Source organism: Acanthopagrus latus, chromosome 18, assembly GCF_904848185.1.
Source record: "Acanthopagrus latus isolate v.2019 chromosome 18, fAcaLat1.1, whole genome shotgun sequence".
Classification (NCBI taxonomy): domain Eukaryota; kingdom Metazoa; phylum Chordata; class Actinopteri; order Spariformes; family Sparidae; genus Acanthopagrus; species Acanthopagrus latus.
In genome coordinates, this window is record NC_051056.1 from 20,588,562 (window position 1) to 20,610,820 (window position 22,259).

The following is a 22,259-nucleotide window of genomic DNA, read 5'->3' on the forward strand; positions in this document are numbered from 1 at the left end:
AGCATCCTTAGAGTTGTTCGTTTGTAATATGCCAAACAAACTCACGGCGTCGCTGCTCACTTGCAGATATGAGGAGGTTCATCTCTCCACCCACTGTAAAAGGAGTAATTCTACCATCAAAACCAGAGCTGCCATTGTTGCAGGGGCTGCGTACACTGATCTTACCTTTACGTTTTAATTTTTAGCGGCAAGGACAATTTGCGTGTCCTTGTCTTCTTTCCACAAAAACAAACAATGGACCTCAAAGGACAATCGTTACTGGGTTTTTTCTGCAGCGTTGCTATCATCGTACATGTCGCCACTGCAGACCTCAGTTATTCTGCTCCGGAGGAGATGAGACCCGGATCCATTGTTGGAAATATTGCCAAGGACCTCGGCCTTGAAGCAGGGAAATTGTTCACTCGCAAAGCTCGTGTTGATACAGAGGAAAGCTATCAGCACTACTGTGATATTGACCTCAAAACTGGGAATCTTGTGATCAGGGAAAGGATCGACCGAGAGGAGTTGTGCGGTGAGAAGGCTTCGTGTATGCTCAAATTTGAAATGGTACTAGAAAGCCCATTGGAGCTGCACCGTATTTCACTGCTCATCCAGGATGTGAACGATAATTCCCCAGTTTTTCCAAAGGAAACAATAAAACTGGAAATAAGTGAATCGGCCGACAAAGGAGCTCGGTATCGTATTAACGAGGCACATGACGCTGACATCGGACAAAATATGGTTAAACAATATATTTTAGAAAAGAATGAACATTTTGTTTTATCTGTTCGAGATGATACTGATGGATCCAAAAATGTCGAGTTGGTCCTCGATAAAGAGCTAGACCGTGAAAGAGAAAACGATTTACATTTCGTGCTGACTGCTGTTGATGGTGGTAATCCACAAAGATCAGGAACTGCCAATATACACGTGAGTGTACTGGATGCTAATGATAACGCCCCAGTGTTTGACCAAGCCCTTTACAAAGCCAGTCTGACTGAAAACTCTGCCCCTGATACAGTTGTCGTCTCAGTGAGTGCTACTGATGCAGACGAGGGAATCAATGGGGAGGTGACATATGAATTTAGTCGCATTTCAGACAGGGCTAAAAAGGTTTTCTCTCTGAACAGTAAAACTGGAGAGATAAAAGTCACAGGCCCACTTGATTTCGAGAGTAATCCTAAATATGAAATGCGCATAAATGCGAAAGATGGTTATGGACTTTCATCTGACTCTAAAGTAATGATTGATATCACTGATGTGAATGACAATGCTCCAATTATACACCTGAAATCACTGACTAACCCCATACCTGAGAACGTGTCACCTGGTACAGAGGTGGGCATCATTAACGTGCAGGACAGAGACTCAGAGAGTAACGGACAGGTTCGCTGCTCCATTCAGCAAGGAGCCCCTTTTAAGTTGGTTCCTTCTATTAAAAACTATTATTCTCTGGTGACCACAGGACAACTGGACCGTGAGCTAGTGTCTGATTACAACATCACAATCACTGCCACTGACGAGGGCTCTCCACCTCTGTCCTCCTCTAAAAGTGTTCAGTTATCTGTAGCAGACATCAACGACAACCCACCTGTGTTTGAGGAACAGTCGTACAGCGCATATGTGAGTGAAAATAACAAACCCGGCTCCACTTTATGTTCCGTTACTGCTCGAGACCCCGACTGGAGACAAAACGGTACAGTGATTTATTCTGTGTTACCCGGTGAGGTGAACGGTGCCCCGGTGTCCTCCTATGTGTCTGTTAACGGAGACACGGGGGTGATCCACGCTGTGAGGTCGTTTGATTATGAACAGTTGAGGAGCTTTAAAGTGCAGGTGATGGCCAGAGACAACGGTTCTCCTCCTCTCAGCAGCAACGTGACCGTCAGTGTGTTCGTATCGGATGTGAACGACAACTCTCCTCAGATACTGTACCCCGCCCCGGAGGGCAACTCCTTCATGACCGAGCTGGTCCCCAAAGCTGCACACGGAGGCTCTCTGGTGTCCAAAGTGATCGCGGTGGACGCGGACTCCGGACAGAACGCCTGGCTGTCCTATGAAATAGTGAAATCCACCGATCCGGGACTTTTCACTATCGGTGTCCACAGCGGAGAGATCAGGACACAGCGGGACATTTCTGAATCTGACAGCATGAAACAGAACCTTATTGTGGCAGTGAAAGATAACGGACAGCCCTCTCTGTCTGCCACCTGTTCCATGTATTTACTTATTTCTGATAACTTGGCTGAGGTGCCAGAACTGAAGGACATTTCTTATGATGAAAAGAATTCCAAACTGACTTCTTATCTGATCATCGCGCTGGTGTCTGTGTCCACCTTTTTCCTGACCTTCATCATCATCATCCTGGGTGTGAGGTTTTGTCGCAGGAGAAAGCCCAGACTGTTGTTTGATGGAGCAGTCGCCATCCCCAGCGCTTATCTCCCTCCTAATTACGCAGATGTTGACGGCACAGGAACTTTACGCAGCGCTTACAACTATGACGCATATCTGACAACAGGATCTAGAACCAGCGACTTTAAGTTTGTGACGTCTTACAATGACAACACACTGCCTGCTGACCAGACTCTGAGGAAAAGTCCAAGTGATTTTGCAGAGATGTTTCAAGATTCGTTGGAGCCTCTCGAGGTAGGCGCATGTGCGGTGTAAAAGCCATTCTTCTGTTTCCATTTATTTCACCTACTCAAATCAGTTTTGGTTTCCTCATTTTAAACACATCTATTTTATATCTAATATCCTTTACTTAATGACGTAGAAGAACACAGAAGAACATGTCCATGGTTACAACATTCACAGATAAAACTGTAAATATTTAATTTTGATCAGCAATGTTTGTGTACCCATTTAACTGGCTTTTGCAATCTTTCGATGCAGAAAGTCAATGACATCAAAAAATACAAGCACAGTTTCTTCCCATGAGTTGCAGTAGCACATTCATGATGCTAACTAGTGTAATTTCTGGACTGCTTGAATGGCTATTCATTTGTGTCCAAGAATTTCACTGTGCTTCCCCCATTTTCACTCAGTATTACAGCTAAATGTAAATTTGTTCATCAGAATTGTTCCATATGCACACATCAAGTACGAGGCTGGGCTAAGATTTAATCTTTATGAAACACCTGTAACCCGTGAGAGGGAGTAATCTATCTGTAGAAAGCCTATGGCACCAGTCCTGGCCCTAATATGCTTGGTGTCAGTGTTTAGGGTTCACCAAAATACATTAAACTAAAAACTAAGGGGTTGATTCAGCTACAGATTTCTTTCATCTACGAGATTCTTAAGGAGATTGGCAGTAGCAGACTCTATGAAGAGTAATAACACCTCCATCCCACACACCACACAACACAGGTTCATGGAAGATATAAAACATTTATATATGTTGTCAAGGAGTTCTGTTCATTTCCGTTTCCTTACATACATTATCCGCAAATCATATAACTTCAACTTGAACACCTCAATTTAACTCACCTTCCAGCTATAATGTACAAACAGGACACATTCCAATCTCACAAACATTGGAAATTGAATAACTCAATTGAATTGTCCATACAACAAAATGAAGTGTACTACTCAGTCTTTTCAGTTTACAGTCTTTGCCCCTTAAAAGTTGGAATTTCGTCACTTGAGATTTAATATGAAATAAATGTCAACAAATGTCAACTTAATTGTTCCATTCTAAGCTGCTTCACAACATTGGTCTGTGTTCCTTTAAACGGTGGTATCAGTTGTCAAAGTCTGTGTTGTGACCAAAGACCCCCCACAGATCTCAGGGGAAAACAAGTGCAGATGAAATTAAATCCTCTCAGTCAAATTCCAGGCTTCATGCTTCCTACCGCCCCCTTGGAACGGCACACATCGGCATCCAAGTGAAACCGCTGCACCCACGAGCAGCGAGGGTCTGGACTGCGGTTGTATGTTCCCTGAAAACAAACCAACCTGCACACATTTGTGCAGATAAATTACTCTTCAGTTTAAAACTCTCCCTTTACTTGATACTGGAAATTAAATAATTACTTACAATAAGCACAAGAACATTTTTTAAATGAACTATCTTCGGTGTCTTTCTTACAACTCTCAACCCTCTGGATTTCAAAATAACGCACATCCAAACCTTACAGTGCATACACATCAGCTTTAAATATTGCAAATACACACAATAACCTCATCAGCTTTACCTGAGCTACAGCAGCAGCTATGAATGTAGCACTTAGCTTCTTGGCCTCAATTACGCCGATAATGTTGGCGGCTAAAAAGCTCATCACTATCAACCACAACATACTCAATACCTTACTCACACACAATATCCTGACTGGTTTTTGTTTAACGACTCTCGGAAATAAAAGTGACACAGTACTTGACAGTTTCACATCTAAATTGCGATGCTAGCCAGCTAACTCGTGAAGCTAACTCTCCAGGATATCCACGTTAATTGAAGACAGCGCCCATCAGAGTTTCTCTCAGCGACTCCTCTCAATAGTAATTTGGCAGCTCGGTAGTTTCCCTCTCTTGGCAAGACTACTAACTCCTCTCACTTTCACCTAAACTTTGGGAAATTAATTATGACATTGTTTTGCATCCTACAAGTCTAATGTATTCACCTGTCTTAGCTGCACGCTGTGCGGTGCCCATTGGGGGAGGGGAACCTCCCTGTGCGCCGCTTAACGACGTAACTTTCAAGTGATGCATTTAAGGAACATTCGTAACTCTGTGAACTGCAGAAAATAACTCGAGTTACACTTACACTGCTAGGAACACTTACATAGTATTAACGTAACTGGGGTGTAATCAGCGATGATAACGGTTCCCAGAGACACATGATTCACGTGAAGACCACGCCATTTCATTGTCAATCGCCTAGAGACGTGGGAAAACAGAAAAGAAAGGAAACAGTACATGGTGAACTGCGGCCTGACCCTTGCTGTGCGTTATTTCATACCGTGGTATTTATGCATGGTGCTGAAACCATATCAACCCTTACAGATTTCGCCTCTCATCACTGATGTGCAATAACGCAGTTTCACGAAGGTAAATAAACACTGGCATTTGTAACAGAAAATTCCCCTCTGCATTTGTAATGGTCATTTATTTATGTTTGGATTTTACCATTGTCTGGACTACGATATTGTTTGTCGTTCTCATCTTTTGTAATACCCACAATTCACTCACAGTGTCGCTGTCCACTAGCTTTACTAAATGGTGTTAGATTATCTTGCCCTACTCGGCGCACATTTCCAGATCCTAACAGAGGCATCGTCGGTTAAAAACGGTGAAGTCGCACCATTTCTAGTCGGACTAGCACTTGTTATTTGACGAGGATTCCAGCTGTCTGGGCATTTTTATTCAACAAGTCCTGCTTCTGGTGGATTTGGCCCTGGTCTTGCCTGACAATGGGACACAAAGCATTCTCAGCGGTCCGCCTGGTCGCCTCGGTTGGAGTATTTCTTCTAGCGCTGCAAATCGTGTGTGGCGATGTGTCTTATTCTGTTCCGGAGGAGATGAAACGCGGCTCTGTTGTTGGAAATATAGCGAAAGATCTGGGAATTGACGTCGGCAAACTGGGTGCTCGAAAGGCGCGTATTGATGCAGACGGAAACAGCAAACGCTATTGTGACATCAATCTGAGTACCGGGGATATCATTGTTGCCGACAGGATTGACAGAGAGGGCCTTTGTGGTAAGAAGGCATCTTGCGTCTTAAAACAAGAACTTGTTTTGGAGAATCCGTTAGAGCTGCACCGCATCAGTGTTCACGTTCAAGATATCAACGATAATTCACCACAGTTTAAAAAGAACACAATAAAATTTGAAATTGGTGAATCAGCCCCCAAAGGAAGTCGCTACCGTCTAGATGAGGCCCACGATGCAGATGTTGGACAGAACGCTATCCAGGGTTATAGTATTGAGGCAAATGGAAACTTCAGATTGAATGTTATCGCAAAAAGCGGAGGGGGGAAATACAGCGAGTTAGTTTTAGAAAAGGAGCTGGATAGAGAACAACAGCAGGAGCTAACGATTGTGCTAGTGGCAACAGACGGAGGCACACCACAGAGATCAGGCACTGCAGTTATTCATGTAGCTGTGCTGGATGCTAATGATAACGCCCCAGTATTCAGCCAGGCCGTTTATAAAGCCAGCCTGCCTGAAAATTCTGCTTTAGACACCGTTGTGGTCACAGTGAGCGCAACTGATGCAGATGAGGGAATTAATGGAGAGGTGATTTATGAATTTGATCACATTTCAGATGAAGATAATAACGCATTTTCTCTTGATCAGACAACCGGTGAAGTGAAAGTCAGTGGATCAATAGATTATGAGGAGCTGTCCGCATATGAAATGCAAATTACAGCCAAAGATGGGCTTGGATTAGTGTCATCCTCTACATTGATTATTGATATAACTGATGTAAATGACAACGCCCCTCTTACTTTCATTAAGACGCTGACTAACCCCATACCTGAGAACGTGTCACCTGGTACAGAGGTGGGCATCATTAACGTGCAGGACAGAGACTCAGAGAGAAACGGACAGGTCCGCTGCTCCATTCAGCAAGGAGCCCCTTTTAAGTTGGTTCCTTCTATTAAAAACTATTATTCTCTGGTGACCACAGGACAACTGGACCGTGAACTAGTGTCTGATTACAACATCACAATCACTGCCACTGACGAGGGCTCTCCACCTCTGTCCTCCTCTAAAAGTGTTCAGTTATCTGTAGCAGACATCAACGACAACCCACCTGTGTTTGAGGACCAGTCGTACAGCGCATATGTGAGTGAAAATAACAAACCCGGCTCCACTTTATGTTCCGTTACTGCTCGAGACCCCGACTGGAGACAAAACGGTACAGTGATTTATTCTGTGTTACCCGGTGAGGTGAACGGTGCCCCGGTGTCCTCCTATGTGTCTGTTAACGGAGACACGGGGGTGATCCACGCTGTGAGGTCGTTTGATTATGAACAGTTGAGGAGTTTTAAAGTGCAGGTGATGGCCAGAGACAACGGTTCTCCTCCTCTCAGCAGCAACGTGACCGTCAGTGTGTTCGTATCGGATGTGAACGACAACTCTCCTCAGATACTGTACCCCGCCCCGGAGGGCAACTCCTTCATGACCGAGCTGGTCCCCAAAGCTGCACACGGAGGCTCTCTGGTGTCCAAAGTGATCGCGGTGGACGCGGACTCCGGACAGAACGCCTGGCTGTCCTACGAAATAGTGAAATCCACCGATCCGGGACTTTTCACTATCGGTGTCCACAGCGGAGAGATCAGGACACAGCGGGACATTTCTGAATCTGACAGCATGAAACAGAACCTTATTGTGGCAGTGAAAGATAACGGACAGCCCTCTCTGTCTGCCACCTGTTCCATGTATTTACTTATTTCTGATAACTTGGCTGAGGTGCCAGAACTGAAGGACATTTCTTATGACGAGAAGAATTCCAAACTGACTTCTTATCTGATCATCGCGCTGGTGTCTGTGTCCACCTTTTTCCTGACCTTCATCATCATCATTCTGGGTGTGAGGTTTTGTCGCAGGAGAAAGCCCAGACTGTTGTTTGATGGAGCAGTCGCCATCCCCAGCGCTTATCTCCCACCTAATTACGCAGATGTTGACGGCACAGGAACTTTACGCAGCGCCTACAACTATGACGCATATCTGACAACAGGATCTAGAACCAGCGACTTTAAGTTTGTGACATCTTACAATGACAACACACTGCCTGCTGACCAGACTCTGAGGAAAAGTCCGTCAGACTTCGCAGATGTCTTTGGAGATTGTGATGGTTCTCCTGAGGTAGGCACATGTTTCCCATAACGTTTGACTTCATCCCGATGATCCAGCCATTAAAAAAAAGATAAATCAGAATGCAAATTATAACTGAAGGAACGGTTATAATTTATACTCCCCTTTTTGTGTTTTTACGATCCTTTGAAATATAGCATCCATTTGAGTTGAAGTCACCTTGCGTAAATTACTTTAACTGGTTTCTAAACCCACAAACTGTATGGTCACCCATCGAGATTTACTGTGGGATGCAGTTATTTGATAGTATGTTTTAATCCGAGTAGAGGGCTGTTGATATCGTTTGCATCCTTTCCCTTAAAACAACCTATTTGTTAACACAGCATCTGTGTTTCTGCCTCTGTCTTCTTAATAGAGCAGCAGCTTCAGCTTGTTCTTTGTGTCTCTGTCCTTGGTGCTGAACCTTGCTCTGGCTTTTGTGAAGTCAAGAGCAACTTATTTCCATTTTCTACCTTTTCATTTTTTATTATTTTACTTCACCGTTTCAGTAAGAAATGTGTCTTCCTTAACCTCCCCTACATTTTGTACTAAACATTTAGATGTGTTATTAAATTTACACTGTGCTATATAGTGAAAAAAGATCAGGAAAACATCAGTGAAATTAGTTGAAAATTGATTTAGGTCAATGAGTAATATTTCTAGTTGTAAGTGTAGCTAATTAACAAAGTATTTCCATTTACTTTTGCTAATGTTACTTATCATATATTATAGAAAGTATGGCTATTCCTCGTGTTTTGGTCCTACAATAAAGTTGAACTGAATTTTTTCATTCCATCAGCTGCTGTCACTCCATTGTTTTTCTTTTGGTGTTGTTTTTGTGAGCATCATGTTTCTTTTAATAAGAGCTTATCATGTACTACTAAGTGGTTTTTGGAGGATCTTGGAGGCAGAATTTTGTCCGTATCTTGATTAAATATTGAAATCTTTTTAATTTTATTTCATTGAAAGAGAGAGTGTGTGTGTGTGAGAGAGAGAGTGATAGACAGAAAGCGTCTTACATTTCTAATTATAATAGTGCTTCATTACACCTTTTTAGATACTTCATTAAAATGTCTTTTCATTAAAACTTGACTAAGTAACCTTACAATGTGTTAACACTCACTTCTGAAAACTGTTATGTTTAATTTTTAGTCACAGTGTCACTAAAGACCAGCTAAGGAATCAAATATCCAGTGTGCTCTGCACACCAGCCATCATTTTTTCCACCCATGTATCCTGTAAAGCCTTCAATACAGATGAGGAATGCTTAAAAAGGCATGTATTTTGATTACGAATTTGACATTTGATGCCTACACAAACCTTGAATAATAGTGTTGTGACAGTAGTTGCATAAATGCTTAGATGTCATTGTATGATGACTGAACTGGTGCTACCACACTTCATAATCAGCACTGTTTACTGATCATTTGTAGTCTTGTCTGATTCTTTTTTTCTTGTGCAAGCAGAGCACTTGCACAATGACTTTGAATCCTGTTCAGTTTACACTTTGTGTCTTTCAACTGAGTATGTGTGTTTGTGTCCCTACTGGCTTAGAGGGAGTGGTCTACTACAGGATAATTTACAGAATAGTTACATTCTTCTTTGTTACAATGTGATGGGTTGATCATGTTTTCTGATCATTCCATTACACATCTTTAATTATACAACACAATATTGTGGACATAACTAACCAGGAGACTGGACAGCATTTGAATGATCACTGGAGTTTTTTTTGCCTGTATCATTTTCATGCTGCAACTAACATAGTGATGATGGCCATGGCCTGCTTCGTTGGCTTTGTATTCACTTATTGTGTGATCTGATGATCAGGTGGACTTTAAGAAATTCCAAACTGCTGTTTAAGCTTCATGACAGCATACAATGGACTTATCAACAATTTTTGGATTTCACTATTTAGTCAAGATACTTGTTGCAGTTTGCTTTATTTTTCTGTAGGCAAACTACATTGAGTTGTATATAAACGAGCTATGCCTTTGTCCAAGTGAGTCTCATCATTTAGAAATTAAAATTGTGAGTCACATCATGAAGTTCTTTGAAACTAATGTTTTATTTTAATAGAAACAACGTTTTTAAAGTGAAGTTACAATGATACATCACCATTCCATTGATTCATGAGATTTTCATCACCTATCTACACAGCAAAACTGTACATTACTGTAAGTTTCAGGTTGTTATGGTGGCCTTTTTCATAAAATCAAATCAATCATTTGCACATCTTTCAGCCAAATGTTAAGCCAGTATATGCTACTCAACGGCTGAAGTTGCAGTATTGAATTTTGATATTTTTGATGGGTTTTACAAGCACATTCAATCTGACTTCTGCTATAATCGATTACCTTCTTTGTATAGCACACACCTGGAAAAAAAAAAAAAAATCCAGGGTATACTGATTATGTTAACACTCATAAACAATGTTTCCACTGCAAAAATAGTGAAGCTGTTTCCATGTTCCCCTCATATGATGCCTTCTGTCACTTCTTTGTCCCTGCATGTGGTGCTAAATTGAGTCACGCTGATTACTAAATGTTAGAGGTGGGTGACACTGATGAGCGTTGTGTTTCATTAACCCCACCTTTTTTACTTTGTTTTTTGACACAATTTTCTGTGGCATTTTTAATGGAGTTAATCAAAATGTTTGTGCACACATTATTTCATTATTGAACCAAATTGTTATTATCTTTTCAATGAACAATCAAATGAAGCAATTGGTAAAGTGGAGTTCAGTGTCTCTGTGATAGTATATAACATGGGTTGATTTGATTCACAGTTCATGAAGAACGGAATGCAAAATCAGTTTGTCAGTAGTCACTAAATATCACTGGAGCCTCTGCAGAGCAGGCAATCACTACAGTTTGAGTTTTGTCATTTGTAGTAATGATCATATTGAACAATATTTTCAATGTAGTCATTATAAGACACGAGTAATGACTGCTACAAAGTAGGGTTTTGCCTTGATACTGCCTGTGGAGTCGTATGCAGTGCTATAACTGCCTGAAACTCTTGGTGTCACTGTGCACCAACAAAGGCCCAGAGTGTCCGCTGCGTAATCCATTCTTTTCCACCATTGCAAGGCGTTATTGTTGTGTGGTGTGTCTGTAGGTTGAGGACGGTACAAAAGGCCGACATCGTGATGATATTTGGATAGTTAATTGCAACGTCGAACAAAACCGTCTTTTTTTTACTTCGACTGGCAAGGGAAGGATTAACGCTTGGCCGATCATGAGGAATACAGAGCACAGAGGATTTCCTATGATTCGCTGTTGTGTTTTTCTCCATTTCATCAGCCTGCGTTTCGCGTATGGAGACGTGAGTTACTCTGTCGCAGAGGAGATGAAACGGGGGTCTGTAATTGGAAATATAGGCAAAGATCTCGGCCTCGGGATTGCCACACTTTCCTCGCGTAAAGCTCGCATTGACACGGACGGGAATGACAAGCGGTACTGTGATATTAGTCTGAACACTGGAGATTTGATTGTCACCGACAGGATCGACAGAGAAGGCCTTTGTGGCAAGAAGGCGACTTGCGTTTTAAAAGAGGAGCTTGTTTTGGAAAATCCTTTGGAGCTTCATCGTATCAGCATCCATGTGCAGGATATAAACGACAACGCCCCGCAGTTTAGTGAGGACTTGATTTCATTTGAAATTAGAGAATCAGCAGACAAGGGAGCTAAATTCCCACTGACTGAAGCCCATGATGCAGATATCGGTACAAATACTGTACAGCACTACAGTTTACAAAATAATGAGCACTTCACTATTAATGTAGCTACAGAGGGCGGTGGAAGAAAATACTCCGAATTGGTTTTGGTGAAAGAATTAGACCGAGAGCAAGAAAAAGAACTGAAACTATTGCTTACAGCTGTAGACGGTGGTTCACCTCGGAGATCAGGCACTGCGACCATTCACGTCACTGTGCTGGATGCTAATGATAACGCTCCAGTGTTCAGCCAGGCCGTTTATAAAGCCAGTCTGCCTGAAAACTCTCCTGTAGATACTGTAGTTGCTACAGTTAGCGCTACTGATGCAGACGATGGACCAAATGGTGATATTACATACAACTTTGATCATTTATCTGAAGACCATGTTTCTTTGTTCTCCCTTGATCATAAGACCGGAGAGATAAGAGTAGTCGGCTCTATCGATTATGAGTCCGAGACCTCCATTGAACTGCGAGTAAGAGCAAAAGATGGACCAGGGCTTACCTCATACAGCACAGTAATTATAGATATAACAGATGTAAATGACAACCCACCTGTTATTAGTTTGAAGTCACTGACTAACCCCATACCTGAGAACGTGTCACCTGGTACAGAGGTGGGCATCATTAACGTGCAGGACAGAGACTCAGAGAGTAACAGACAAGTCCGCTGCTCCATTCAGCAAGGAGCCCCTTTTAAGTTGGTTCCTTCTATTAAAAACTATTATTCTCTGGTGACCACAGGACAACTGGACCGTGAACTAGTGTCTGATTACAACATCACAATCACTGCCACTGACGAGGGCTCTCCACCTCTGTCCTCCTCTAAAAGTGTTCAGTTATCTGTAGCAGACATCAACGACAACCCACCTGTGTTTGAGGACCAGTCGTACAGCGCATATGTGAGTGAAAATAACAAACCCGGCTCTACTTTATGTTCCGTTACTGCTCGAGACCCCGACTGGAGACAAAACGGGACAGTGATTTATTCTGTGTTACCCGGTGAGGTGAACGGTGCCCTGGTGTCCTCCTATGTGTCTGTTAACGGGGACACGGGGGTGATCCACGCTGTGAGGTCGTTTGATTATGAACAGTTGAGGAGTTTTAAAGTGCAGGTGATGGCCAGAGACAACGGTTCTCCTCCTCTCAGCAGCAACGTGACCGTCAGTGTGTTCGTATCGGATGTGAACGACAACTCTCCTCAGATACTGTACCCCGCCCCGGAGGGCAACTCCTTCATGACCGAGCTGGTCCCCAAAGCTGCACACGGAGGCTCTCTGGTGTCCAAAGTGATCGCGGTGGACGCGGACTCCGGACAGAACGCCTGGCTGTCCTATGAAATAGTGAAATCCACCGATCCGGGACTTTTCACTATCGGTGTCCACAGCGGAGAGATCAGGACACAGCGAGACATTTCTGAATCTGACAGCATGAAACAGAACCTTATTGTGGCAGTGAAAGATAACGGACAGCCCTCTCTGTCTGCCACCTGTTCCATGTATTTACTTATTTCTGATAACTTGGCTGAGGTGCCAGAACTGAAGGACATTTCTTATGATGAGAAGAATTCCAAACTGACTTCTTATCTGATCATCGCGCTGGTGTCTGTGTCCACCTTTTTCCTGACCTTCATCATCATCATCCTGGGTGTGAGGTTTTGTCGCAGGAGAAAGCCCAGACTGTTGTTTGATGGAGCAGTCGCCATCCCCAGCGCTTATCTCCCTCCTAATTACGCAGATGTTGACGGCACAGGAACTTTACGCAGCGCTTACAACTATGACGCATATCTGACAACAGGATCTAGAACCAGCGACTTTAAGTTTGTGACATCTTACAATGACAACACGCTGCCTGCTGACCAGACTCTGAGGAAAAGTCCGTCAGACTTCACAGATGTGTTTGGAGACTCTGATGGTTCTCCTGAGGTAGGAACGTTAAACGTGATTGATTTCCCTGTGACTAAAATGCTAGGTACTATTTCAGATCCATTGGCGGTGTTAAATTAGTACTGATATCATCACTTCTTAGAAGTCATTCTCACAACATAAATTTCCCACGATTATTTGTGACATTCGTGATGGCCTTTTGCATTTAGAAATATCAGGAAAACACTGATAGAAAATGAATGAGAAAAGATTAACAAATTCCTAATTTTGTTGTCCTTTTTCAATAACTGACATGCTCAATTATTTTTGGTTTCCGATTTGTTTTTCTGAACCATCACCCACTCAGATTCTAGATATAACACAGTTTGCACTCATTTTGCAGTAGTTTCCCTCAGTTGCCTTTGGTACTTTGTTAGACCCCAGAAAATGGAGTGTTTGTTGAGTTTCTGCAAGATTCCCCCAAAATCTTCCCATTGCCACAGTGTTTCCAGTGTTATATGCTCTTTTAGAAAACCTGTTCGTTGTTGATTATTTTCCTGGTTTTGCACTCTAATTTAACTCCAGTGGCAAAGTTTCAACCTGCTGTTTCCTCTGTGCTTGTTGTTGTGGATAAGGTTTGTTTAGATTGACACATTCTTTACTTGTTCAAAGCTCAAAGGAAACCACCTGTATCTTGTAAATCATATGGCCTAACGCTCCTCTGACAGGTCTGGATTGTCATTTGTCACATATGCCGAACATTTATATTCTTCTTCAGCGGGTAGCTACATTGTCTTCAGATCTGAGGAGTCTTCATGTTTAGCACATCTTGAGTTATTTCCTCTTTCTAATGCCATCTTCATCTTTGCTTTTCTGAACAACTATGGTAAGTATTTACACTGGTGGCAATTCTCTTGCTGGTTTTAACGTGATGATTAACATGTCATTGTTGACTATGTTTTGAAGTAACATGGAGCTGTTTGCTCAAGTGCCTACCCGTTACATAAAAAAACAAAAAACACAATGAACAGGCTGTGTCGTTTTTTTGTTGTGTTTAGCAACGTTGAGTAATTCCTTTAAGTTATACTTTATCTATTCATTTTTTTTTTGTTTTTTGTTTTTTGTTTGGCTTTTATAATCTCATTCATCTTTGCTTTGTAAATTCTCTCTGCACGGTGAGGAAGGTTCAGTTAAGATGAGTTTCTCTCTCAAATGAGAACATTCCATGAAGCACTTTACCAATTTATTTGGTCTTTTTTCAAAACTTCAGTGGTTGTCAGTGGTAGAGGATTTGTCAGTGGCCGTCTGTAGCCAAAGCAGTTGTCTCATCGCTTTCTTCGCATTTTAAGGAACATTGAAGTACAATGATGTATCCACGTAACACTAATATGCTTAATATGGAATACACTGGTGAAATAATGCATACTTTTTCAAAGTACCCTTTATGTTTGATCTTTAAAGTGCCTGAAGTGATTTCAATTCATCATTCACCTTGTAAATTAATATACTCTCTACGCTGTTTTCACAATATACTGGCTTGTAGAGACAAGGCTTTTTGTGGAAGTCTGCACTTTCTATATTAAACTCACGATGTCGCTATGCACCAGCTGTAATATATTGTGTGTCGACATCCACCCACTGTTGTCGATGCATAACGTGGCTGAGGGTGCAGCAGTTGATCTGAGAGGCAGAGACCTGGTTTGGAGTGTGCTGATTTTATTTCAAATCGTATTTTTTGCGCTCTGTTCCTGTACACCGAAAAGGAAACGTTTGCTGTTCCAGATCTACGTCGTGATGGCCATCAGTGGACCCCCATTACAAAGCTGTGCCGTTGCTTTTCTGCTCCTTTCTTTGCGTTTTGCCAATGGGGACACTAGCTTTTCTTTTCCGGAGGAGATGAAACGCGGATCCGTGATCGGAAATATCGCCAAAGAACTTGGACTTGAAACAAGCAGACTCTCAGCTCGGAAGGCCCGCATTGATACCGATGGAAGTGACACGCGTTATTGCGACATAAACCTCCGTAACGGGGATCTGACTGTTTCCGAGAGGATTGACAGAGAGGGCCTTTGTGGAGACAAAGCATCCTGCGTTTTAAAACAGGAGCTCATGTTAGAGAGTCCTTTAGAATTACATCGGATCAGTCTGCATGTCCAGGATATAAATGATAACTCTCCGCAGTTCAATAAAGAATTGATCCATATAGATATAAGTGAATCGGCGGACAAAGGTGCTCGTTTTCCGATAGAAGAAGCGCATGATGCAGATATAGGCAAATACTCGGTCCAGGCGTACAACCTCCAAAGTAACGATCATTTTGTTCTGGGCGTTGGAACAAATTCTGTGGAGCTTGTCCTTAACAAAGAGCTAGACCGTGAAAATTTAAAAGAAATCAACCTGCTACTTACAGCTCTAGATGGTGGCTCTCCTCAAAGGTCAGGTACTGTCGTCATTCACATCACTGTACTGGATGCTAATGATAACGTCCCAGTATTTAGCCAGGCCGTTTATAAAGCCAGTGTCCCAGAAAACTCCCAGCTTGATACTGTCGTGCTGACAGTTAGTGCTGCTGATGCAGACGAAGGACTAAATGGAGAAGTTACATATGAGTTTGGACACATTTCAGGAGAAGTTAAGTCAATGTTTACCATAGATCCGAAAACAGGTGATATAAAATTGACTAAAATGGTGGATTTTGAAACAGCCTCATCATTTGAACTCCGTGTCACAGCCAAAGATGGTTTGGGATTAAGCTCTTATGCCAAGGCCATCATAGATATTACTGATATAAATGATAACGCCCCGGTTATATATCTAAAATCACTGACTAACCCCATACCTGAGAACGTGTCACCTGGTACAGAGGTGGGCATCATTAACGTGCAGGACAGAGACTCAGAGAGTAACAGACAGGTCCGCTGCTCCATTCAGCAAGGAGCCCCTTTTAAGTTGGTTCCCTCTATTAAAAACTATTATTCTCTGGTGACCACAGGACAACTGGACCGTGAACTAGTGTCTGATTACAACATTACAATCACTGCCACTGACGAGGGCTCTCCACCTCTGTCCTCCTCTAAAAGTGTTCAGTTATCTGTAGCAGACATCAACGACAACCCACCTGTGTTTGAGGACCAGTCGTACAGCGCATATGTGAGTGAAAATAACAAACCCGGCTCCACTTTATGTTCCGTTACTGCTCGAGACACCGACTGGAGACAAAACGGGACAGTGATTTATTCAGTGTTACCCGGTGAGGTGAACGGTGCCCCGGTGTCCTCCTATGTGTCTGTTAACGGAGACACGGGGGTGATCCACGCTGTGAGGTCGTTTGATTATGAACAGTTGAGGAGTTTTAAAGTGCAGGTGATGGCCAGAGACAACGGTTCTCCTCCTCTCAGCAGCAACGTGACCGTCAGTGTGTTCGTATCGGATGTGAACGACAACTCTCCTCAGATACTGTACCCCGCCCCGGAGGGCAACTCCTTCATGACCGAGCTGGTCCCCAAAGCAGCACACGGAGGCTCTCTGGTGTCCAAAGTGATCGCGGTGGACGCGGACTCCGGACAGAACGCCTGGCTGTCTTATGAAATAGTTAAATCCACCGATCCGGGACTTTTCACTATCGGTGTCCACAGCGGAGAGATCAGGACACAGCGGGACATTTCTGAATCTGACAGCATGAAACAGAACCTTATTGTGGCAGTGAAAGATAACGGACAGCCCTCTCTGTCTGCCACCTGTTCCATGTATTTACTTATTTCTGATAACTTGGCTGAGGTGCCAGAACTGAAGGACATTTCTTATGATGAGAAGAATTCCAAACTGACTTCTTATCTGATCATCGCGCTGGTATCTGTGTCCACCTTTTTCCTGACCTTCATCATCATCATCCTGGGTGTGAGGTTTTGTCGCAGGAGAAAGCCCAGACTGTTGTTTGATGGAGCAGTCGCCATCCCCAGCGCTTATCTCCCTCCTAATTACGCAGATGTTGACGGCACAGGAACTTTACGCAGCGCTTACAACTATGACGCATATCTGACAACAGGATCTAGAACCAGCGACTTTAAGTTTGTGACATCTTACAATGACAACACACTGCCTGCTGACCAGACTCTGAGAAAAAGTCCATCAGACTTTGCAGATGTGTTTGGAGACTGTGATGGTTCTCCTGAGGTAGGAACCATTTAATTTCACTGAACTCATGATTTACATCCTGAAGAAGCTATGCGTTCATTTTCTCTGACTCTGTTCAGTCATATTGATTAATAGGTCATTGTCTTGTTTCTCCTAATTTTTGACCTTGAACGAGATGCAGTTTTAGGCAGTGTTCTGTATCGATAATAGCATAGCTATAATAATAGCAGCATGTGTATTATCGAGATTGGTTTTCTGTGTAGTTGTAGATATAGTGATCATTTTCTTAAGCTAGGACTGGATTCAATCATTTTCACAAGGTTTCGTTCCTTTCTTTGGTCACATTTTTAAACTATTCCTAAGTATTTGACATTTAAGTGCATTGCATTAACATTTTACGTCTCACTTCCGTGAGCACTTGCAAGTGCAGCTTCTTCTTTGTGTCGCTGTCCTTGGTACTGACCCTCACTGTTGTTTTTGTGATGTCTTATCGTGGGCAGCCGTTTCCTGTTTTGTACTGTCTTTTCTTGAAGTTTGAGGTTAGATTTTAATTTGTTTATCCTGAAGCATCTGCGTTACTTTGAGTGATTAGTTTTCCGGTCCCCTCTTACGTTCATAGTTCTTTAAAAAAAAAACGTTTAAAGAAAAAAACAAAAACAAAAAACAAACAAACAGACAAACAAAACATGAAAACATCACATTTGTGAAACAAACGAATATATTTCCCGGTCAATGACAAACGTGTTTTGAAATGCTTTGAATTAACGGATTGATTAAATTTACTTTTACTGAGATTATTTTAATTCCAGGAAGTATCATTTTCACCTTTTTATTTTTCAACCCGATTTTAATGTTCAATTGAAAAATACAATGTATTCTCTCAGTGCAACATAAAATACACGCTGTTGCTCTGCTGTTCTTGTGTTAGAATGACTCATGTCTTTGAAAGGATTTTAATGTGCGATTCTAGTGGTGTTTGGGGGAAGCTGAAGGCAGATTTTTGCATTTTTCGGATCAAAATATTCAGTTACAATCTATTTAATTGTATAAAGGACGAGAGAGAGAGATTTTTTTTAGTGAATGTATTATATTTACAGAGTGACACTTATACAGACGGTATGCGATGAAAAACGAAATATAGGTTAACATTTGGTAAATGTTGTCTTCATATGATCTTTATATGAAATTCCTTAAGTTGATAACTTCAAGTGGTTTACTCTACTTGCCTGCAAAACCCTGGAACACAACAGACACGCATCCCACTTTACTTGGAAAAGGAATAAAATCGGATTGTGCCCCATTACAAGCTGTTATACCATTTTGTAATGCGTTTTCATTTTAACACAGAGGTCATACAACGTGTGGATGTGGCAAGGGAAATTGCATCACTTTTTGAAAACTGCTATATTTCAGTTGTACTCACGGTGTCACTATAGACCAGCTAAGGGCTCGAATGTTAAATCTGCTTTGCACACCACCCAGTATTTATATCGACCATCCCTGGGCTCCTACAGCCTTCAGCAAAGACGGTGAATGCTTGAACGATACATGTATTGTTGCAATAATGTATTAATACTTGAAACGACCTTGTTTTAAGTGGTGTGATAGCCGACTGACTGAGGATGATGCATTTACGGAGCGTTCTTCAAAGCTACGGCTTTGTCTTTTTCTTTGTTGTGGTGCGCTACGCACACGGAGACCTGAGCTATTCCGTACAGGAGGAGCTCAAACGCGGATCTGTTATTGGAAATATCGCCAAAGATCTCGGACTGGAGGTGGGCAGACTGTCTGCTCGCAAAGCTCGGGTTGACATGGAAGAAAACGACAGACAATATATCGGAATTAATCTTCGAAGCGGGGATTTAGTCGTTGCGGAGAGAATCGACCGAGAGGAGCATTGTGGAGAAAAGCCTTCATGCGTTCTCAAATTCGAGTTGCTGTTAGAGAATCCATTGGAGCTGCACCGGTTGTCTCTGCAGGTGCAGGATGTAAACGACAATGCACCAATCTTCCCGAAGGATGTTGTAAAACTTGAAATAACAGAGTCAGCTGCCAAAGGAGCTAGGTATCGTATTAATGCAGCACAAGATGCAGATATAGGCAAGAACTCAGTTGAAAGCTACATTTTGGAACAAAACCCTCATTTTGTATTCAGTATTCAAACGACAAGTGCTGGCAGTAGATATGGTGAGCTGGTTTTGGATCAAGAATTAGACAGAGAGGAGCAGCAGGAATTGAAACTGTTACTGACAGCTGTAGATGGAGGCTCTCCTCAGAGATCCGGGACAGTAGTCATACACGTCATTGTCCTGGATGCTAATGATAACGCCCCAGTGTTCACTGAGGCCGTATATACAGCCACCTTACCAGAAAACTCACCTATGAAAACTGCAGTTATCACTGTGAGGGCATCGGATGCAGATGAAGGTGTTAATGGAGAGGTTACATATGAATTTAGCAGAATCTCTGATAAATTACAAAAGCTGTTTTCGCTCGATGACAAAACTGGAGAGATCAGTGTGTCAGGTGACATAGATTATGAAGAGGGACGCAAATATGAAGTCTTTGTTGAGGCCAAAGATGGTTACGGTCTCTCTTCCGACGCGAAGGTGATTATTGACATCACTGATGTGAATGACAACGCCCCTGTTATACACCTGAAGTCACTGACTAACCCCATACCTGAGAACGTGTCACCTGGTACAGAGGTGGGCATCATTAACGTGCAGGATAGAGACTCAGAGAGTAACAGACAGGTCCGCTGCTCCATTCAGCAAGGAGCCCCTTTTAAGTTGGTTCCCTCTATTAAAAACTATTATTCTCTGGTGACCACAGGACAACTGGACCGCGAACTAGTGTCTGATTACAACATCACAATCACTGCCACTGACGAGGGCTCTCCACCTCTGTCCTCCTCTAAAAGTGTTCAGTTATCTGTAGCAGACATCAACGACAACCCACCTGTGTTTGAGGACCAGTCGTACAGCGCATATGTGAGTGAAAATAACAAACCCGGCTCCACTTTATGTTCCGTTACTGCTCGAGACCCCGACTGGAGACAAAACGGGACAGTGATTTATTCTGTGTTACCCGGTGAGGTGAACGGTGCCCCGGTGTCCTCCTATGTGTCTGTTAACGGAGACACGGGGGTGATCCACGCTGTGAGGTCGTTTGATTATGAACAGTTGAGGAGTTTTAAAGTGCAGGTGATGGCCAGAGACAACGGTTCTCCTCCTCTCAGCAGCAACGTGACCGTCAGTGTGTTCGTATCGGATGTGAACGACAACTCTCCTCAGATACTGTACCCCGCCCCGGAGGGCAACTCCTTCATGACCGAGCTGGTCCTCAAAGCTGCACACGGAGGCTCTCTGGTGTCCAAAGTGATCGCGGTGGACGCGGACTCCGGACAGAACGCCTGGCTGTCCTATGAAATAGTGAAATCCACCGATCCGGGACTTTTCACTATCGGTGTCCACAGCGGAGAGATCAGGACACAGCGGGACATTTCTGAATCTGACAGCATGAAACAGAACCTTATTGTGGCAGTGAAAGATAACGGACAGCCCTCTCTGTCTGCCACCTGTTCCATGTATTTACTTATTTCTGATAACTTGGCTGAGGTGCCAGAACTGAAGGACATTTCTTATGATGAGAAGAATTCCAAACTGACTTCTTATCTGATCATCGCGCTGGTGTCTGTGTCCACCTTTTTCCTGACCTTCATCATCATCATCCTGGGTGTGAGGTTTTGTCGCAGGAGAAAGCCCAGACTGTTGTTTGATGGAGCAGTCGCCATCCCCAGCGCTTATCTCCCTCCTAATTACGCAGATGTTGACGGCACAGGAACTTTACGCAGCGCTTACAACTATGACGCATATCTGACAACAGGATCTAGAACCAGCGACTTTAAGTTTGTGACATCTTACAATGACAACACACTGCCTGCTGACCAGACTCTGAGGAAAAGTCCATCAGACTTTGCAGATGTGTTTGGAGATTGTGATGGTTCTCCTGAGGTAGGAACGTTAAACATGATTGATTTCCCTGTGACTAAAATGCTAGGTACTCTTTCAGATGCATTGGCGTTGTTAAATTAATAATGATATTATCACTTCTTAAATATCATTCTCACAACATAATTTTCCCATGATTATTGGTGACATTCGTGATGGCCTTTTGCATTTAGAAATGTCAGGAAAACACTGATAGAAAATTAATGAGAAAAGATTAACAAATTCCTAATTTTGTTGTCCTTTTTCAATAACTGACATGCTCAATTATTTTTGGTTTCCGACTTGTTTTTCTGAACCATCACCCACTCAGATTCTAGATATAACACAGTTTGCACTCTTTTTGCAGTAGTTTCCCTCAGTTGCCTTTGGTACTTGGTTAGACTCCAGAAAATGGAGTGTTTGTTGAGTTTCTGCAAGATTCCCCAAAAATCTTCCCATTGCCACAGTGTTTCCAGTGTTATATGCTCTTTTAGAAAACCTGTTCGTTGTTGATTATTTCCCTGGTTTTGCACTCTAATTTATCTCCAGTGGCAAAGTTTCAACCTGCTGTTTCCTCTGTGCTTGTTGTTGTGGATAAGGCTTGTTTAGATTGACACATTCTTTACTTGTTCAAAGCTCAAAGGAAACCACCTGTATCTTGTAAATCATATGGCCTAACGCTCCTCTGACAGGTCTGGATTGTCATTTGTCACATATGCTGAACATTTATATTCTTCTTCAGCGGGTAGCTACATTGTCTTCAGATCTGAGGAGTCTT

At 42.6% G+C, this 22,259-nt stretch overlaps 4 protein-coding genes and 1 long non-coding RNA gene across 17 annotated transcripts in view; 4 read left to right on the forward strand and 1 right to left on the reverse strand.

Moving 5' to 3' along the window:
- Positions 1 to 22,259, forward strand: part of LOC119007663 (protocadherin gamma-C5-like) — a 261,083-nt gene that overhangs the window by 20,054 nt on the left and 218,770 nt on the right. Inside the window, exon 1 of one of the 13 annotated variants that reach the window (XM_037077494.1) lies at positions 137 to 2,625. The exons of 9 other annotated variants lie outside the window; for them this stretch is intronic. In XM_037077494.1, the coding sequence (XP_036933389.1) occupies positions 235 to 2,625 (2,391 nt within the window). In that variant the 5' untranslated portion in view covers positions 137 to 234. Of the gene's footprint in view, positions 1 to 136; positions 2,626 to 10,890; positions 13,416 to 22,259 lie in introns of those variants that run through there. 3 more of the 13 variants (XM_037077513.1, XM_037077487.1, XM_037077509.1) reach the window with 3 other exon arrangements.
- Positions 3,347 to 4,588, reverse strand: LOC119007687. The gene is made up of 2 exons (XR_005071192.1): positions 4,173 to 4,588; positions 3,347 to 3,933 (listed from the first exon to the last, which is right to left on the reverse strand). It is a non-coding gene; the product is annotated as an uncharacterized LOC119007687 (long non-coding RNA).
- On the forward strand, positions 4,639 to 8,303 carry LOC119007680 (protocadherin gamma-A11-like). The gene has a single exon (XM_037077536.1). The coding sequence runs from the start codon at positions 5,385 to 5,387 to the stop codon at positions 7,803 to 7,805; it is 2,421 nt and encodes an 806-aa protein (XP_036933431.1). The 5' UTR covers positions 4,639 to 5,384; the 3' UTR covers positions 7,806 to 8,303.
- Positions 15,031 to 17,543, forward strand: LOC119008029 (protocadherin beta-16-like). The gene has a single exon (XM_037078059.1). It carries the CDS (start codon positions 15,150 to 15,152, stop codon positions 17,541 to 17,543), a length of 2,394 nt encoding a protein of 797 aa, XP_036933954.1. The 5' UTR covers positions 15,031 to 15,149.
- On the forward strand, positions 19,036 to 21,586 carry LOC119008030 (protocadherin beta-15-like). Its single transcript, XM_037078060.1, has one exon. It carries the CDS (start codon positions 19,112 to 19,114, stop codon positions 21,584 to 21,586), a length of 2,475 nt encoding a protein of 824 aa, XP_036933955.1. The 5' UTR covers positions 19,036 to 19,111.